The 19,468-nt window shown below is 28.5% G+C and overlaps 2 protein-coding genes across 2 annotated transcripts; both read left to right on the top strand.

The window, feature by feature from the left end:
• The first annotated feature begins 9,504 nt into the window (after positions 1 to 9,504).
• Positions 9,505 to 12,049, top strand: LOC107009098 (E3 ubiquitin-protein ligase RNF185-like). Its single transcript, XM_015208372.2, has 2 exons — positions 9,505 to 9,744; positions 11,120 to 12,049. The coding sequence occupies exon 2, from the start codon at positions 11,166 to 11,168 to the stop codon at positions 11,829 to 11,831; it is 666 nt and encodes a 221-aa protein (XP_015063858.1). The 5' UTR covers positions 9,505 to 9,744; positions 11,120 to 11,165; the 3' UTR covers positions 11,832 to 12,049.
• Positions 12,050 to 15,334: 3,285 nt separating this feature from the next.
• LOC107009328 (probable galacturonosyltransferase-like 1) lies at positions 15,335 to 16,972 on the top strand. Its single transcript, XM_015208642.2, has 3 exons — positions 15,335 to 15,893; positions 16,004 to 16,561; positions 16,644 to 16,972. Exons 1-2 carry the CDS (start codon positions 15,375 to 15,377, stop codon positions 16,556 to 16,558), a joined length of 1,074 nt encoding a protein of 357 aa, XP_015064128.1. The 5' UTR covers positions 15,335 to 15,374; the 3' UTR covers positions 16,559 to 16,561; positions 16,644 to 16,972.
• Positions 16,973 to 19,468: the final 2,496 nt, after the last annotated feature.

Below are 19,468 nucleotides of genomic sequence, written 5' to 3'. Positions count from 1 at the left end.
AAATATAGTTTAAAATAAAATTTATTTAAATTGATTGAGTGACTTTATAAGTGAAATATAAATAATTGGGTGACTTTCTAAGTTAAACATCAATAGTTTAATGACTTTTGAGTTATGAAATAAAGTTGAGTGACTTTCTAAGTAAACAACTCAAAGTTGAGTGACTATATAAGATATTAACTTCATATTTTACCCTCTAAATCTTGTTGAGTGACCTTTTAAGTGTTGTGATTTTTTTGTTATAAATAAAATAAAGTTGATTGTATCAAAAGATAATTTGGGATAATTGAGTGACCATTTAAGTAATGCATTTCAAAATGCAACAATTTCAAATAAATGCACAATAACTACATGTATTCTCTTAAAACTAAAAATTGTAACCACTAACCACCTTGATTAATAAAGAATCTATTAACATTGTTAAAAAGTTTCACATCAATTGGAGGGCAGAGCGAATGTGCTTATTATGAGTTCAATCGAATTCAATAGTTTTAAATTTATAATAATAACTTCATTAAATATATATAAATTACTAATTTCAAATTCAATAACTTAAAAGTGTTATAATTTTAAATTTTAGCTCCACTTCTTATCTATAGATATTTTGTTGTATGAGCAGGGGAAGGTGCTTTTTGTGCCAGACACGTTCACATTTCTCGTAATTCCAAAAAAATAAACTTCTTTAATAGGCATTTGGATAATATTTTAACTTAATTAGTTAGCCAAAAAAAAATCTAAAGTATTTGAAAGTTTAATAATTATGTTCAAATTAGTAGTGTATGCTATTCGGATTAAATCGAAAATCAAACGTAATGTTTATGGCGAAAGTGAAATTTGGCCCTTGTGCGGACCATTAACATGCAACTTCGGCTGTTACGACGATTTTGCTGACAAAATCAAAATTTAATATTGTACTACCAAAACTATTTTGACCCAAATGATATGGAAAATAGCTGGAGATGACTTCCAATTAATAGCTGTTTTTTTTTTTAAAAAAAAAAATGCAATATATATATAATACTTTTACTATTTTTATTTATATGTCGTCTTAACTACAAATAGACGTTTTTTAATATTTATCATTTTACAAGCTTAATGCATAAATGACACCTTCTGAGTTATTCATTCTGTCAATATTTAGTTATCCACTTTATAAAAGATACATATATTAAGATAACAATAATTAATATAGTAAAGTTACAATCTTACCCTTGTTAAATATGATTTAAAAAAGAATGAATTAAAACTATGAAATTTTCAAGAAGTTTAAATGAGGGTATAATAGGAAAAAAATTGTCATTTCTTGATTTGTCAAAATGGACAAGTGTGACATCTAAAAGTGGAAATATGGACAAGTACATAGGAACAGAGGAAGTATTAGCCATGAAAATATGAATTTGATCAACATAGAAAAATTTAATGATTAATTTATATTTTTATTGATCAATTTAATTAATCAAAATTATGTTTATTTATCTAGTTTATGTTTTGGTCAAGTTCTAAATAAATGAAAATAAATTAATTTGATCAAATTCATGTTTTCAAGGCTAATAACCTTCAAGGATAAAACAGGAAGAATAATGTCATTTTTCATTGATTTTGTGAAGTGATAAATATTACATCTATCCAACAATACTTGTTCATGCTTTCTTTTTTTTAGAATCAAACGATAAGAACTTTACCTAACATTTTACAATATCTTTTTTCTCATTTTTTTATATGTAAAATAAGTAGTACTTTTTTGTATAGTTTTTGAATATTTAAATTTTTTGTTTAAAATATCGAATTAATGTAATCTAATTTGACTTTGAAAATCAGTTAAATTGACTATCGAAAAATGCAATAAAACAAATAAAAGTGGATGGAGTACTTAATAGAATGTATTGAAAAATGTAATAGAGAAATAAATATAATTAATTAGTAATAAGGATAAATTAGGAACTAAAGGTAAAATTATCCACTGCTTTCATAAAGTGAACAACTATTATTGGACAGAGGAAATATTAATAACCATGATTTTAGTAAGGCCGACGTGTTTATTTATCCATTATACAAAAATAGTTATCCAAAATACTTGCTTAGTTTAGAAAATAAAGAGATAAATTTCAAAGGGTGATATAGTGAATAACTATTATTTGGTAGAGAGAAAATATATCAATCAACTTACATAATAAATTACTACGCCTTTCGTTCATCTTTTACTTGTTATATTAGGTGACACACTAACAAAGAAAATAATATTAGTACTAATTAATATGACTATTTTTACCACACTATTATACTTATTGATGTTTAATTGAGGTCTTGAAATATAACCAAGAAAATAGGTAATTAATATTAAGGGTAAAACATAAAAATAAAATTAGCCTTTTTTGATATGTTAAAAGTAACAAATAAAATAATAATAAATAAGTAAAAGCACATTAAATTAAAATTTACAATAATTATCATTAATATATATATATATATATATATATATTATTATTAGTATCAATCTATCCATATCTATAACTTAAAAGTGGGTGAGAAACTAAATAAGAGAATGCAAAAAAATTTCAATATTCTTATATCAAATCAATAAAACATAATAATACGTGTAGTTAACTTTTATTTTTATTTAATTAAATTACCTAAATAAAATAAATCAAATATATTTAACAAAAATATTAAGTAAAATAAATATTTATTAAGTGAAGAGGATAATACAGAGGGAAGCAGCAAAGAGGTACAGTTTATGGTCAACGGGTGTTTGGTTACAACAAAATATTTCAGTACGTACATATATAATTTTTCATTCTTACGCGTTTTGTGACATTTTTATTTGAAAACGATAAAATAATTTCTATCGTAGTATTAATATTTGTTGTATATCAAATTTAATATTAGGTATTTTGATTTTTTTGGTATATGCTAGGGAGGGAGTTAGTTACGATTACACTGTTTATACATGATTAAAATTGTTTTTCGTATATGTGAGATGTTAAATCGAATCCCTTCGACTACTTTGTGTATTACTTCTCTGTATTACCGCCTTCGTTGATTTTGGGTCTACAAATTTATATATTAAAGCCTTAAGCAATCACATTCTTAAAAATTACACCATTATTCCCAGCTTAATTTTATGCTTAGAACGCCATTGAATATCAATTAATTAGAGCCAAGAATCAAGGGATGATGTTTTATTCCAAAGTTATTATATTTTGTTTCTAATAATACAACAGTCTTACGATAATTAAATAACAATTATACTCCCTAAAAATTAATTTTTTTATAGCGTCAATGCTTGTTGATCACATTTACATCATTTATGTATAATTAAATAACAATTATACTCCCTAAAAATTATTATAGCCAAGAATCAGGGGATGATGTTTTATTCCAAAGTTATTATTTTTTTTGTTTCTAATAATACAACAGTCTTACGTTAATTAAATAACAATCATACTCCGTAGAAATTATTTTTTTATAGCGTCAATGCTTGTTGATCACATTTACATCATTTGTGTATACAATGTATTTGATTATGTATCCATGTTGACATACAATAAATTAGTTTAGAGTACATGCATTATAGAGTTAATCAAATATTTTAAGCACCTTTCATGTGAAGAAGCCCTACTTCTTTGAACATTAATACCTACCACAAGCTTTTGTAGCAAAAACTATATCTAGATTGATTGCTAAAACTAATAATTTAAATTATTAAATTCTCAAATAGTAATGGTTGTATTTTTGGAGAAAAGACAATAAGAGAATAAGAGGTGAAAGAAATGACTCTATTAAGATATTTTATTTTTTATTTATTGATCTCCAGCGTAACTGAATAGGATTATATAGGAAAAACTTAGGGGAAAAGTTCACATATAGCCACTAAAAAATAGCCTAATTACTCTCCATAGCTATAGTTTGATAATTACAATTCATAGCTACATGTTATAGTGAGGAGAAAGGCGAGCAAGACTGGGAGAGAGAGGAGAGAGGCGAGAGAGAGCAAAAAGTGGGAGAGAGGTGAATTGTATATGTATATTGGTTAGATAATTGTATATTATACATATGTATTTGTATATATGGCAAGCGAGATTGAGAGAGAGAGTAGAGAGGCGAGCGTTATTGGGAGAGGGAGGAGAGAGGTGAGAGAGAGAGAGAGCGGAGAGTGGGCGAGAGGTGAATTGTATGTGTGTATTGGTTAGATAATTTTATATTATACATATGTTTTTTTTATAAAAAGTAAGCGAGATTGGGAGAGGGAGGAGAGAGGCGAGCAAGAGAGGGCAGAGAGAGGGATAGAAGTCAATTGTATATGTATATTGATTAGATAATTGTATATTATACATATGTATTTGTATATTCTGGCGAATTATACATATACAAATGTGGTTAATTATACAAACTCGAAGTCACCCACATAATTAATGTATAATGTTAGCCGTGAGTGGTAATTATAGCAAACTATAGCTACAATGAATAATTAAATAGTATAAGTTTGCTCAACCGCATAATTTTCCCAAGAAGAAGAAGAACTTACTGGAGTTTACACCCAATTAATGCAATTTTCCTTGTTATGTGATTTAATAAAGTAAAATACATGTTAATTAATTAAAGTTAAGTAAAATAAATTATAAATTTAAACATATGACATGCATGTATTAAATTGGTGTAAACATCTGTTGCGGATAAGTTTTACCCGATTATATAACTAAAAACATTTGTAATGGGCAGCGTAAAGATTCTGCCTTCTCCATTAATTATAGTTAGTAGCAACATAAGGATCATGGAGAAGTACTTCCATAGTTTAGAAGTTATGTATGACCTTCAAGAAATTCCTACGAAAAAATGATATCGTGTTAATTAAAATTGATAATTCATGTATTGAACTTTTGTAATCTGTGTCCAAATATTTTCTAAATGGAAATAAAAGCTCCACTGTCCATTGTCAATATTGAGCAAAGTGATAATAAATGTAAAAGCTTTTATAAAGTTCATCAATTGTAAGTGAATCAAGTATTTTCTTTGACAATGGAACATCTATAACATGAGTTTTGCCAACATATAAGTTTTTAACTTGCTCACAAAGTAAACTTGTCTATAACAGATCAAAACCACAAAATAAGTTTGTTGGTATTGTAATATAAAAAAAAACTAATAAAATCTACTTTTAAGTAAAACATAAAAAGTATTAATAAACGATCAGCTGGTTTGACTTAAAAAGCTACAAAATTATAATACATCAGACCTAAGGCATTAAGGATTTAAAAAAAGAGGAAAGAGCCATTTTTTCTTTGAAATGGATTAAAAAAAATATAAGACAAACAAATTAAAAGGAAGAAATATGAGTTTATTACATATCCTCAAAGGTAAAAATTTGTGGTACAATAAAACAAAACAACAACAAATAAGTGAAATATACAAAAATCTATTGAATATTGTCCTCCTTATTTATTGTGTAAACAGATGAATTGTGTCCACTCTAAAAAATGCTAGAACTTCCTACATCAAATATATTTATTCACAAATAAGTAGCAATTGCACCACCAATAAAATGACCTAATAAAACATGTACTAAGAACACCTAAAATTTTATCATAATTTGATGAATGCCTTTACACTTACGTAGACAATTTTTGTAGCAAGCTTTTTGAAGCAATTTCCCCTCATAATTTAACATCACTTGAATTCAATCCTCCAGTAATGTATTTGTAATAGTTGGAAAGATATGTGGTGATCATTTTAAATGACCATCTATAAACATATTTAGACTAGCAATGTAGAAAAATCGTGGTAATTACAAATCAAAATGAAATTCATACAATGAAAATACATGTAATAAACAATGATAAGAACTATATAAATACATATGCATAATCCCTGAAAAAAATTGAAAAGAAAAAAATACTTATATATAGTACTCCCTCCGTCCAGAAATATTTATCATGTTGCGCTTATCGAAAGTCAATTTGACTAATTTTCAAAGGTAAATTAGATCACATTAATTCGATATTTTAAATTAAAAAAATAAATATTCTAAAACTATATAAAAAGTACTATAAATTACAATATTTTCATATTAATATGATAAAAAAATACATTTTAAAATGTTAGTCAAAGTTTTTATAGTTTGACTCTAAAAATAGTATCTATGACAAACAATATCGGACAGGGGAATACATGAAATGACAACTTGAATTGTCAAAATAATTGAAAAAGTAAATAATATAATTTGTGAGGATAGGCGTTTTTGGAAAAAGAAGAATTTATGGGTTCGATTACAATTTATTTAATAATATAATTTATCTAGAAATAATTAGTAAAGTACAAAAAAAATGAGGAGAAATGGAAAACTAAAATGCTGGCTTTTTAGCTATGCCACATCAGCTGGCCAATGTTTCTGCTTCATATATATGTATATATATATGTATATATATATTTCAATTAGTAGAATTATGAACTTTTGGATCGTGTTGATCTGTGAATCAATGGATTTTAGGCTTATGAATCGAAAATCTGTTCAATTGGGTCTATTCACACACCAATCCATTGCACCTCATACAGAAAGCCCACAATTCTCCCACTCCCTATAGGTCCAGTTTATTATATTTACTATACAAAACCACAATTTAAAATAAGGGAAATTTTTCAAAATGTCAATATTTTAGCATTTAAGAGGACTCATTAGCAACAATTTCAATATTTAGTAAAAATGTCATTTTAGTTTGTTATGTATCTTATTTATGTTTTTATTATTTATTTTTGTTTAAAGAATATAATTATTTAATAACAAAAAGGAGAAAATTAAGGAGGGAATATATCAAAAAAAGGCAAGCATCCTTAATTTTCTCATCAGTTACATTTTCAAATAAAATTTAAATTTTGTTTTTTTTTCTTCAGAATTTTTATCCTTTTAAAATTATATTCATTCCACAATATATTCTATTTATATTTATTATAGTTTTTTATTAGTTTGTATTCATTCATGCCGAATTTATCTATATAGTAATTTAAGAAATATATTTGTATTTTCATATATTTTTTCCCTATATAGTTATTTTTTTCTTCAAAAATCCTGTATGTATTCATTTCAATATGTATTTTATTTGTATTTCTATTTATTCTAGTTTTTATTTAGAATTTTGTATAATAATATATAAAATACAAAAAATTGTTATGATGAAAAAGTGAATGAAATATAAAATTATGTATTTTATTTGTAATATTTGGTGTACTCATTCTTAAATAAAATACATAACTAGTTGACATACCTTTAGAATAAATACAAATTAAAAAAAAATGTCAAATTCAGTTGACATACCTTTATTAGTTTGTATTCATTCCAATATGTATGTCAAATAAAATGTAGCTATTTAAGAAATACATTTGTATTCGTATATATTTTTCACTGTGTATTTATTTTTCTTTTCAAAATCTTGTTTCCTTTTCTAAGTCGTGTTCATTCCAATATGTCTATTATTTGTATTTGTATTCGAATAGAAATAAACTAATAGAAAGTTTTTCTTCTTATAAATAAAATACATAACTAGTTGACATACATTTGGATGAATACAAATTAGGGACAAATACAAGATTCATAAACCATGCAACATAAAATTTTTAATAAATACAAATATTGATAGTATACATAGTGATTTGAATACAAATTAAGCAAGCATACCAAATTCTAAAAAAGAACTATAAATACAAAACAAACTAATAGAAAATTGTTCGACAACTATCCGATCTTCGTCGTCTTTTTCAAGATCCTCACGAGTAGACAAAGATTCTACATTTGCGTTTTGAATTTGAAGAAGATTTTGCACACCAATGAGTCTTCTAAGTGTTTTTACCCTCTTTCTTCCCTCATTTTAGCAGTGGATTATACATTATACACTATTTGTTAAGTAATAAATAAATTAAAGGATGAAAAATCACCAGAAATTGGTTGATTAAGATGAATACCTCTAGTAAGCCTCTTGGATTCAGCCATTGGAGAGTAAATCATAACGGAAATTGAGAAATACAAACAACATTTTTTTAAGATTTAAACAAAAATAAAATTAGAAAAGAAATCTGAAAATAGGATAAAGATTAGAGATACCTTAATCAAAGGGATTCTTGTTGATTCAATTTTGGATTAAAAAAACAACTAAAATATATGGCAAAAAAATATTTGCAACTTGAATGTTGGAGGACCATGAGAGAGAAAAAAAATTAAATGGGAGAGAGAATTAACAATTTGAAAAGATAAATATGAGAGAGAATGATTTTTTTTTTTAAAAAAAAAGGATATATAGAATTAATTGAAAAAGAGAGATAAAATAGGAAGAAAATTGGGACACATAAATTTTTTAAAATAATGACATTTTTGACATTATTGCTAATATTTATAAAGTATGGATATTTTTACTAAATATGTTATTTATTTTGACTAGTTTACTAATTTTAATTACAATGCATAATTATAATTTATATTATATATAGAATTTCAAAACAAATTTCTCTTTGCTCTCTTCTTCTCTAGCTCGCCTCTTACTGCCCTCTTTTGCTCGCCTCCCTCTTTGCCAGTCTCGCTGGCCTCTACCATTCTATCTCTTCCCTCTCTAGATCGCCTCCCCCATATCGATAAATACACACGGCAGAAGATATATACATAATACCAATGGTATGTTTGAATGATACAAAACGAATGATAAAAATTTCTAGGCAACAAATAATACAAATTTAAATACAAACACACAAGATAACAAATATTCTTTTTTTCCTAATTGCTTGTCTATTTTTTCTTTTTTAGTTGTCCCTGATTACTTCTTGGTTTTGACAAACCAAGAAAGGACATTTTTCTTACCTATTATACCCTCAATTAATTACTTTGAAAAAAAATATAGAAGTTCTTGAAATTCTCAAGTTTTTATTTCATCTGCTTCATAATCAATAGGGGTAAGATGGTAAACTCACTATGTCAATTATTGTTTTCTTTATAGATGTGTTAATTCAAAAGTGGATAAGTAACTAGTGACGGAGGGGTGTAAATTAAATGCCAAACACATATGGTAAAACATAAATACAAATACACAAGGCAATATATGAATATATATATATATGCAGACTTGTTATGAAATACACAACGTATTCGACATGTATTTAACCCCTCCCTCGCTCTCTTCTCTCCATTCTCTCACAATCTCACTCGTCTAATTATAGATGTTCGATACATATCAATTGTATTCGTGAAATAATCATATACATCAATACAATATGTGTACAACCTCTCTTTAGCCCCTCTTTCTTAGCTCTCTCCTCCTTCTATCATGTAGATACTAATTAAACAAAATTATAAATCTCTAATAAGGCCAAACTATAATCATTTTTAAAAATTCTTTTGCCATAAGTACTAGATATTTTTCTTTACATAACAAACTAGGTGATATATCAATATGAAATGAGATGTACACATATTTATTAATTTTGAAAAGTATTTTAGACCCAACACTTGTTGCGTTTTAAGTGGACTTGATAATATTATGAGGCCCAAACACAAGAAGAAGCTCAAGTTAGATCCGAAAGCCCCTGGGAGCTTCCTAGGACAGTAATATCCTAAATTTTCTCCTTTGAATATCGAAGATTTTGAATTCCAGACTGTGTAGAAAGCCCTAGAATCTTCCATGGGGTCAACTATTTTGTAACATAAATTACCAGAAATCAGCAGAATGATTACAGTTTGAAGTCATCATCATTCCTTCCTCCGCCAAATCTGTAAGTTTTATAATTTTTCACTGTTAATCAATGATTTTTATCTTATTCTTCAATTAATTGGCGTTGATTATATGTGAATTTTGTGTAATTCTTAATTTTTGATACGTATCTGGTTGATCTGATCGGATTTTATGGAAATTGCGAGTATAGGAACATTTACTTTTTCTCAGTTTATCAGATTGAATTAAGATTATAGAAAAAATTCGATAAATCATTATAGATAATTCTTTTTACATTATGGAACATGGATTATAATTAAAAAAAATTAGAATTTTAGATTTCATTGCTTTGAGGGGGTTTCATCGATTGGGTCTTATGTTGTGCGCCTATTTCCAATGTTTCTCTCCCTCTTGTTCCTATTTCATCCATGATTTACCTTTCATTGTTGTTGTTGTTGTTGTTTTCATTTAGAAAAATCTAAGAATGAATTGCCTAGGCTATAGACTTTTTGAAAGTGGCATCCCAAGGGTGTGGCCTAGTGGTCTGAAGTAGATGAGATTCATGAGGTCTCAGATCACATTTCAATCAAAGATAAAAACGCTAGGTGATTCTTTTCATCTGTTTTAGCCTGGGTGAGATAGTTATATAGAGTTAGTTATTTGGTACGTGTTGGTGGTGGGAGGTGAGTCGAGATGTGTGAAAGCTAATCTAGACACCAAGGTCATAAAAAAATAAGTTTTTGAAAGTGAGATAGTGTTTTTTCTTATTTTTGAAAAGGCATGTTATAGTTGTAATACTTCATTTTAATTAAAATAGAAAAAAATATGACATTTCAATGAATCAAATTGCTCGAGTGGCAAAAGTGGAGGATTTGTGGCTTAGGTTACAGGTTCAAGCCCCACACCATGCAATGCGAAGTCCAGTATTTAAGTGGAGAAGGGTAGAGGGGCGGGCCCATTATCCGCCGAGTTTAGAAGGCTGTGACTGGTCCAAAGGACGGGCGGGTCACGGGCAAATTTCTCGGTTATAAAAAAAAAGATAAACTCAAGCAAAAGAAAAAGTTCTCATTTTTTTGTTAAATGTTTCTAAAGCGATACATAGCTAGTTTTGATATGATGGAGGTGGCATCACAACTCAATCACAGATAATGGAATCATCAAAGATGTGACCTTTTCGAAAAATGTTTATAACTCACTAGAGGCGTGGGTCTGTCCAACAGATTTCTCGAGTGTCGGGGTTTGTTTATGGAATGGAAACAATGTTGGGGTCTAGCTTACTGAAAAAACTATCCTCGCAAAGTTGAATATTTTGAGCAAATGACTTTGGTTCAGCTTTGTAATGCTAATGTGCCATTCGTTCGGTTTATCTGGATCTTGCTATCACATTCGTAGTGCCTTTGGACTAAATTTTGTTTTTAATATGTTGCAATTAACAGGTGAAGTACATTATTTCCGTGTGCTGATAGAGACATTGAGTGAAATATGCAGAAATCAACTTCCACAACCTTTGAGAATTCGTCTAACTCAGGGAATGGCAGCAATGATGCTGGTGATTTTGAATGCAACATCTGCTTTGAATTGGCACAAGATCCTATTGTGACCCTTTGTGGTCACCTCTACTGTTGGCCATGTCTGTATAGATGGCTAAGGCTTCACTCACAATCCCATGAATGCCCTGTTTGTAAGGCCCTAATACAAGAGCAAAAGCTTGTTCCTCTTTATGGAAGAGGAAGGACTTCAACTGATCCCAGATCAAAACCGGTACCTGGAGTCGAAATTCCTAGAAGGCCAGCAGGGCAAAGACCTGAAACGGCGCCTCCACCAGAATCAAATACTTTTCCTAATCCCGGGTTTGGTCTTATGGGAGGATTGTTTCCGGGAGCAACTGCAAGTTTTGGTAACTTCACAATGTCCGCTGGTTTCGGTGGATTATTCCCATCATTGCTCAGTTTTCAGTTTAATGGATTCCAAGGTCCAGCTGCATTTGGTACAGCTCCAAATTACGCATTTGGGTATCCTCCTGCATATCATGGGGTGAATGTTCACAATGCCGCTGCACACCCATCCCAAGGACAAGCAGATAATAATCTGAAGTTTATGTTCTTGCTTGTTGGATTTCTTGTATTCCTATATCTGTTTGGTTACTGAATGAACTTTCTCCTTCCTCTGCCCGAATACTGAATTGTAGTAATCATTCTTAATGGTTGTAAATATGTCGAATTTTTGCACTTTGAAGTTGCAACACAAAGATGAACTAATGTGATTAGTGGAGTCTGCGTTGCAACGCGAGAATTGTGATTCTTGATTGTTCATTAAAGTTGGTGTTTCCATCCCAAGTTTGCTGAGAAAATGAGTTAAAATGGTGATTAGTGTGACAAAAATTTTTGCTTCTTCTCTTTTGTGCATCTCTTCTACATTCATGTTGATTGGATGTGATTTGACAATTGTCTTTGAAAGATGAAAAAAGACAAAAAGTACTTTGTGCTTAATTACCTGTTTAAGCAACAGGTCAATTTGCTAGATAGGGAGCATGTCCCCATTATTGATTGTTGAGTGTCTAGGACTTTAATCTGTACTGTTAACATTCATTATATGCAGTTCTTGCAATGCATTTTGATCAAATCCATTATATAATTGTGTGAAAGTGGGGTAATAAGTATGAAAAAAAACTTGGGTCATCAAAAAAAAGAGATGTTTAATATCTTCAGTGATGGTAGGGCAATAGTAGAAGGTATTATTTGCAATAAATTTGTGATCGAAAGTGAATCTTGTTATTGGAATTTTTTCATGCTTAACAAGTCACAGAAGAAACTTAATTACCTTTAATTGAGAACTGCTCAATACGTAGGAAAAATCAAATTAAACAACTAAGAATCGTTTGATTTGCAGACAAAGTTATTTGGAAATTATTAATTAAGCGAATTATACCTTTAGTAGAACGAAATATACCATTAATCCCAAATTATTTTAAAATATTTTATTTTTATCTCATAAATCAATCGATCACCACACTATTTGTTAAAAAGCTACAAGTGTAACTTAAAAGCACAAACATGTGAAGGGCACATGCAATTACAATCATTTGTTCATCATCATTAATTGGCCCTATGTATATATTTACGCAACTCAAACAAAGGGACTGATAATTTTCACGTGTGAATATACCTTTTTCTATGATTAAGTAGCTAATAACATGGATCTAACTTACTGGAAAAAAAGTGCTTACATTAATTAATATATGAGAATTTCATCTTTCTGATCAGTCGATCCCTTCAATTAAAATGTGATATTTTCCCTCAAAGTTTGACTTAAATGGTCATTAACAATATATAAAAGTCATATACAAATAAAAGCGGAAAAATATAACGGAGTAGTACATTAAAATTAATCACAATTAATATTTAGATAAGATATCGACCACAATCCTACACTTAGCTAGGATATATTAATATTTATCATTTACTCCCTTGTTCGTATAACATACTACCTAAGAATTGGATTCGAGCCGCAAAGATTTAATGTTCAAAGGTGAAGTCAGACTTTGAAGTTTATGAATTTGAAGGAACATACATATAAAGAGAATATCATATGCCAAAATGTGAGGAAAAAAATTAAAATTGAAGAGTATTAAAGACTAAACTTGAGGAATCGATCTTCTTATATGGACTTAGACAATTAACTTTTTATAAATTAGCTTTTGAAATTAAATTAAACTCAAAATCTATTAATACCGATCGGAACACAAACATGTGGTTAGATATAGTCATACATAAATGTATACAAAAGGATAGCAATATAAAATTTCATTTTTATCAAGGATCTAACATCAAAAAAAATCTAGTTCTACATATGGTTGATACGTTAATAGGGGGCAACATTTAATTAAAAGTGTTTTGTCACATGGTATGAAAAAGAGATAATAATACGGCCGACCTTATTAATGACTTACTTTTTTTCATGACTAGTAATTTCTACTTTCTAGTCATCTTTCTATATATGATGAAAAAAAGTTTAATATCATAATAAGCAATTGACCTTTTAACTAGATGTTTGGTTGTGTGGATCCCATTGAGAAATAAATCACAAACTCAGTGAAAAAAATGGTGGAAGTGATGTGTTTTTATTCACCTGCCGTAACAACTCTATAACTAATAAAGTCTGATGAAATCTCAATTTTACGTAACGTTAAGCGCGCAGCTTTTTCTTTATACAATTGACATTTGTTGCATTTATGAAAAATAGCTATTACATAGTGGGGATTTATTCAATGCTCGTTACAGAATGTTCATCTGAAGGATAGAAATTGTGATAGAAGTTATAGCGCAAGGCCGGCTTTATGCATTAAAAAATAAGGCCTTCGCCTTAGGTCTTCAAATTTCAGGGACTTCAAACTTTTGTCAAGAATAAGTTACGTGTTAAAATTTTTATTAAAAAATTAATTATTTATGATAAAAAGTATATTTTATTTTAAAATAAATTATTTTTTAAACATATTTTGTACTTTGTTAAAAATGAGAATTAACACTGAAAAGTTCTACAAAGTAAATTACAAATTCTTTTTATTTATTTTTTTAATTTTAGTTTGAAGCATTACTCTAAGCATATTAAAATGAGGTTATACCAAGTCATCAACTTTTTGAGTCAAATTCTATGGTTCTAGCTCTTATCTTTATTTAATATTTATCAACTTATACTTGTATCATTATGTTAGCAATATATATAATAATTGTCTCACTTAAAAATGTTTTTCAATGTTGAGTTTGATAAAATCTTACTTAAAACTAGTAACTGAAAAAAAATATATTAAGTACTAATAATTTTCATCTTAATATTGTAATTTTTTTTAATAAATACGTAAATGAAGTATATTTATATTTTTGACCGCGAATTAAAATTTCGCTTTAGGCCCCCAATTACATTGAACCGCTACTATTATAGCGTCTACATTATTTTGGAAATTCAAAAGAAAAATTATCATAAAGTTTCAAATTCAAAATTTATACACTTCATTTCATATTTTGAATTCGACTTTTGATGTTGTGTCAGCTACCGTGGACGTGGATGTGGTAGCTAAAACAAGATTGATAGAAGTATTTGCTTATCTCTAAAGACAAGTACATGTTGATAGGAGTATTTGCTTTCTTCTACTAATCTTATTTTTTTACTATATAGTTTCATTTCTACTCGTTTATTAGATGTTTTTTGAACAATGAATGGTTTAACTATATTTTTTAATGTTAAGGATTTAATCGAAAATAATTACAGATTTTAAGGCCTTTAATTTCTCATGTATTTTTTTCAAAAATAATTTTTTTTGTCTTAAACCTACAACCAACAAAGCTCATTATTAAGTTTTATGTACATAATGCATAATAAATACTTGCTTGATTACATTATTTATAATTTAATTTATACGTAAGTTTCGGTGACAAACAATATTAATCCTATTAAAATGATAGGTTGATAAAGAAAATGATAATTGCTAAGTTATCACCGGTTAAAATACATTATCACATCACTGTATTTAATTAACTAATTAAACCATTATTATAGCTGGCGTAAGCTTCTGATACATTTTGGATTTTTCATCTGATATTTAGAGTCCGAATAAATTCAGATTTGAACCAAGCGGGTGAACTATATATAAGGAAACTAGTGTGGCATCAATTTTAATGTGTAGCTGCCTCCATAATGCCAAAACTTGAAAGTTTCAATTCCAGGCCCCTCCTTTTAATTTCTCTTTTATGGACGATCTCATTTTCTACGCACGATATTGGCGCTATCAACACAAAAAACTTTGATTTCAAAGAAGCCCCAAAATTCTACAATTCCCCAACTTGTCCTTCTCTTCACAACTCCTCCACCGACACAAATATTACACAAATTTGCTTTCAAAATGCAGTCAATGTAGCCATGACTCTTGATGCTGCTTATCTTCGAGGTTCAATGGCTGCAATTCTTTCTGTTCTTCAACATTCGTCTTGCCCTGAAAATGTTATTTTTCACTTTGTCGCTTCGTCTTCTGCTAACATTCATTATCTGAATCTCAAACTAGCTACTTCTTTTCCTTATCTACATTTCACAATTTATCCATTCCGAGATTCACCTGTTGCTGGATTGATATCTACTTCTATTCGCGCTGCTTTGGATTGTCCTCTAAATTATGCTCGCAATTATCTTGCTGATCTCCTTCCTCGATGTATCCAAAAGGTTCGTTTTCTTTTCTCCAAACTTTGTTTTTACTCGTTTTTAATTTGAGATTGTTGTAGAAATTATTGAACTTCAAATTCGAAATATCCTAACATATATACAACATATAGGTTGTGTACCTGGATTCAGATCTTGTTCTTGTAGATGACATTACGAAGCTAGCAGCAACACCGTTAGGTGAAGAAGCAGTTCTAGCAGCACCAGAATATTGCAATGCAAATTTCACAACGTATTTCACCCCTACTTTTTGGTCAAACCCTTCACTTTCGTTGACTTTCGCGAATCGAAAACCTTGTTATTTCAACACAGGTGTTATGGTAATTGATCTGGAAAGATGGAGAGATGGAGATTATACTACAAAGATTGTAGAATGGATGGAGCTTCAAAAAAGAATGAGAATTTATGAATTAGGTTCATTACCACCTTTTTTACTTGTTTTTGCTGGAAATATAGCCCCAGTTGATCATAAATGGAACCAACATGGTCTTGGAGGTGATAATTTTCGAGGACTTTGTCGAGATTTGCACCCTGGTCCGGTTAGTTTACTGCATTGGAGTGGAAAAGGCAAACCATGGGTCCGGCTCGATGCGAGCCGGCCTTGCCCATTAGATGCCCTCTGGGCACCTTATGATCTGTTGCAAACACCTTATGTTCTTGAATCTTAAAAGGTATTTTCGATTTTTCGATTAGTCTAATTATAAATATATATATTGGTAATATTTTAATTGTATCGTATATTTGTATTTGTAGAAATTGAAGCACAAGAGAGTGTAGAGATTTGTGTACTAAGTTCATACGGAGATCCTCCTCGATTGTGTTGTGTAACATGTACAGTAAGATTTTGTTTACATGTATAAGGTAACGCTGTTTTTTTTTTTGTATATTATTGGAGTATACAGTTCCAACTTTTTACTGTGCACTACTACTTATTAAAGGATTATTTCGCAAGATATATCAGAGAAAATAATGTATGTATTAGTGGTGGTATTAGTAATACTAGAAGAATTATTAATAGATGGATAAGTGTGGTTAAAGACATAACTGTTACTAATACATGAAATCAAACATAGCTAATACCCTATTATATTTTCATAAAAATTTGCCCTTTTTAGATTTAATTTCTATTAACATGAGTTTATCTGATGAGCACCTTTAATTAATTTGTCTACTCTCTTTTTTTTTTTCAAATAAAGTGAATTTTTTTCTTCTATATGCGCTTCAGTTTACTCTAATAAAATCTAAAATTTCATTTCCTCGCTTTTTCCTTCTGATAGACTAGCTTGCGCATCTTCTCTTTGGCACTCATTCTTGGCTTGGGAAGTGCTCTCTCTCTTTTGTGTCAGCAAAGTACGGATAAGAGCAATTGATCAATGTTAAAAAATTAAATTATCTAAGAAAATTATACACTTATCATTATAAAAATGAAATTAATAATCCAAAATAGAAAAAGGGATGATTATCCTAACGTGGTTTCATATTATACGCTAAAATTACTTTAGAAGGAGGAACGAAATGTTAATATAAATTCTAAATTCTAAAATAACAATTTTCGTTGTGAATAATATCTGAATTATGAACTTATATTATTATATATTTAATATACACAAAATTATTAAATTCGATCGAATGAGTAATTTTAACTTAGTGTCGGTAGAGTTTCTTACAACATGGAGAAAACATGTAGCATAGCAAAGACACGCATCTCTCAGTCTCTATTGTAGGAAGACAACAAAAGGAGACCAATCAAGTGGCACTTGGGTCCTACTAATTAATTAAATAATTTACTCCCACTTTTTCTTAGCCTAAGTTTACGTTAATTTGATCATGATACAATATATATACATTTTTCTACTTAATTTTTAATGTAATAAAGTGAATAATGATGATTTTATAATAAAATGAATTGATCACGTAATTTGATAATATTTTGTTTAGTTATATGTCAGAAGAATTAATTGACACAAACTTTCTTATTTCCCGTAGTGATACTCTATAATTGAGGTAACCATTTTCAAAAGAGGAGAGAAACTAAAGTCTTTTATATTCCTTTTTACCTTTTGACTAAGAGTGGATTTGTTATCGTCAATGATTCATCATAAATAAAAGTAAACGTTAAAATAGTCTCTATGTAATCTGAACATGAATTAATAAAATTTGAGTATTCTGAATATAAAATGATTTTAAAAAGAGAAGCTAGCAATTAAATGGTCCAACTTCTCTTATATGCTACATCTTTTGAAAGATATTATTCACTACATCTTTAGGTCTTTTTCCGTATGTCATATTTACATATTTATTAAAAATTTAGTCAATAATATAATTATAACGATCGACATCAATACAAGAAAATTATGCAAATGTTAAACATCCTCCATACATATTTTATCATGATTAAAATCAAAATGGAAATTAAAAAAAAAAAAAACCTCATTTGACTAATTTTTATCCAATGATCTATGTTTACTTTGTCACTAAATGATAGGGAAAGAAAGAAATGAAAGTAATTGCTTAGGCTAAGTCACATTTGGGACGAGTATTAATTATAAGACTAGTCAAACCTTTTTATAATATTATATGTAGATTACTTTTGAAGTAAGGATAACTTTTATGCCTTTTTGAGTAAAAAGTGAAAAGTCCAAAAATAATGGTAGTTTAAGGCCTAAATTATCAAATATAGCAATAGTTTAGCTAATCATGATTTAAACCTATTATTTGGAGTTGTACACGTTCAATTTAATTTGCATATGTTGTATCTGTTTACTTTATATATGTTCGAATACATTTAGCTGTATTTATTTGGAATAGTGATAATAATATCTTAAATTACTCAAACGACTTATCATCAAATTGCTAGAATAGAGATGAACAATATATAATAGCACCCCAAAGTGAAATTTGTTTATTTTAGAAGCATATCGAGACATTCTTTTAAAATAGTTGAAATCCTTTATGAGAATAAATAAAAGAATAAACGAATTTGATCTCAGGTTCTTTTAAATATTATAATCACTCACCCAACTAACTTAGTCAATCCTTGCAAGTACATATATAGCAAGTCAAATTAATTCGTTGAATTATTTAAACACCTAGTAACATCACGATGCGTTATTTATTGATGACTCTAGAACTTTGCAATTCTTGAAGCCAGTGTATGCATGGTTACTCGCACTTGATATTTAACAGTATGTATAATACATAAATTATAAATATATGATATTCATTCATAAATGTTTTATCTAATCATGGTTAATTATTGAAACATATGCTCAATTTAATTCGTAACCACTAAGATTAGGGGTGTGCATTATTTGGATTAAATCGAAAAACTAAATCAAATCATATTGAATTTTAATTTGGATTGTTTTTTTTTTGTGTGTGTGCGTTTAGAATTAAGTTGGAGTTAACCACTTTTATCCCTTTTTAGTTATTTTCATTATGATGTAGTTTATTTTCTTATGTTTGGCCATTTATAATTGATATACTTTTCATATTGTGTTTTACGTTTTTACTTGTGATTTATATTAAAAAGTATATTTAAGAAATTCAATATTATATATATATATATATATATATAT

Source organism: Solanum pennellii, chromosome 2 (genome assembly GCF_001406875.1).
Source record: "Solanum pennellii chromosome 2, SPENNV200".
Lineage (NCBI taxonomy): Eukaryota > Viridiplantae > Streptophyta > Magnoliopsida > Solanales > Solanaceae > Solanum > Solanum pennellii.
This window is presented reverse-complemented; position numbering and strand designations above follow the sequence as displayed.

Coding starts and splice junctions, on each gene's coding strand:
- LOC107009098 (XM_015208372.2), top strand. CDS start 11,166: ATGCAGAAATCAACTTCCACAACCTTTGAGAATTCGTCTAACTCAGGG.
- LOC107009328 (XM_015208642.2), top strand. CDS start 15,375: ATGCCAAAACTTGAAAGTTTCAATTCCAGGCCCCTCCTTTTAATTTCT. Junction 15,894..16,003: donor TTCCTCGATGTATCCAAAAG/GTTCGTTTTCTT, acceptor TACAACATATAG/GTTGTGTACCTGGATTCAGA.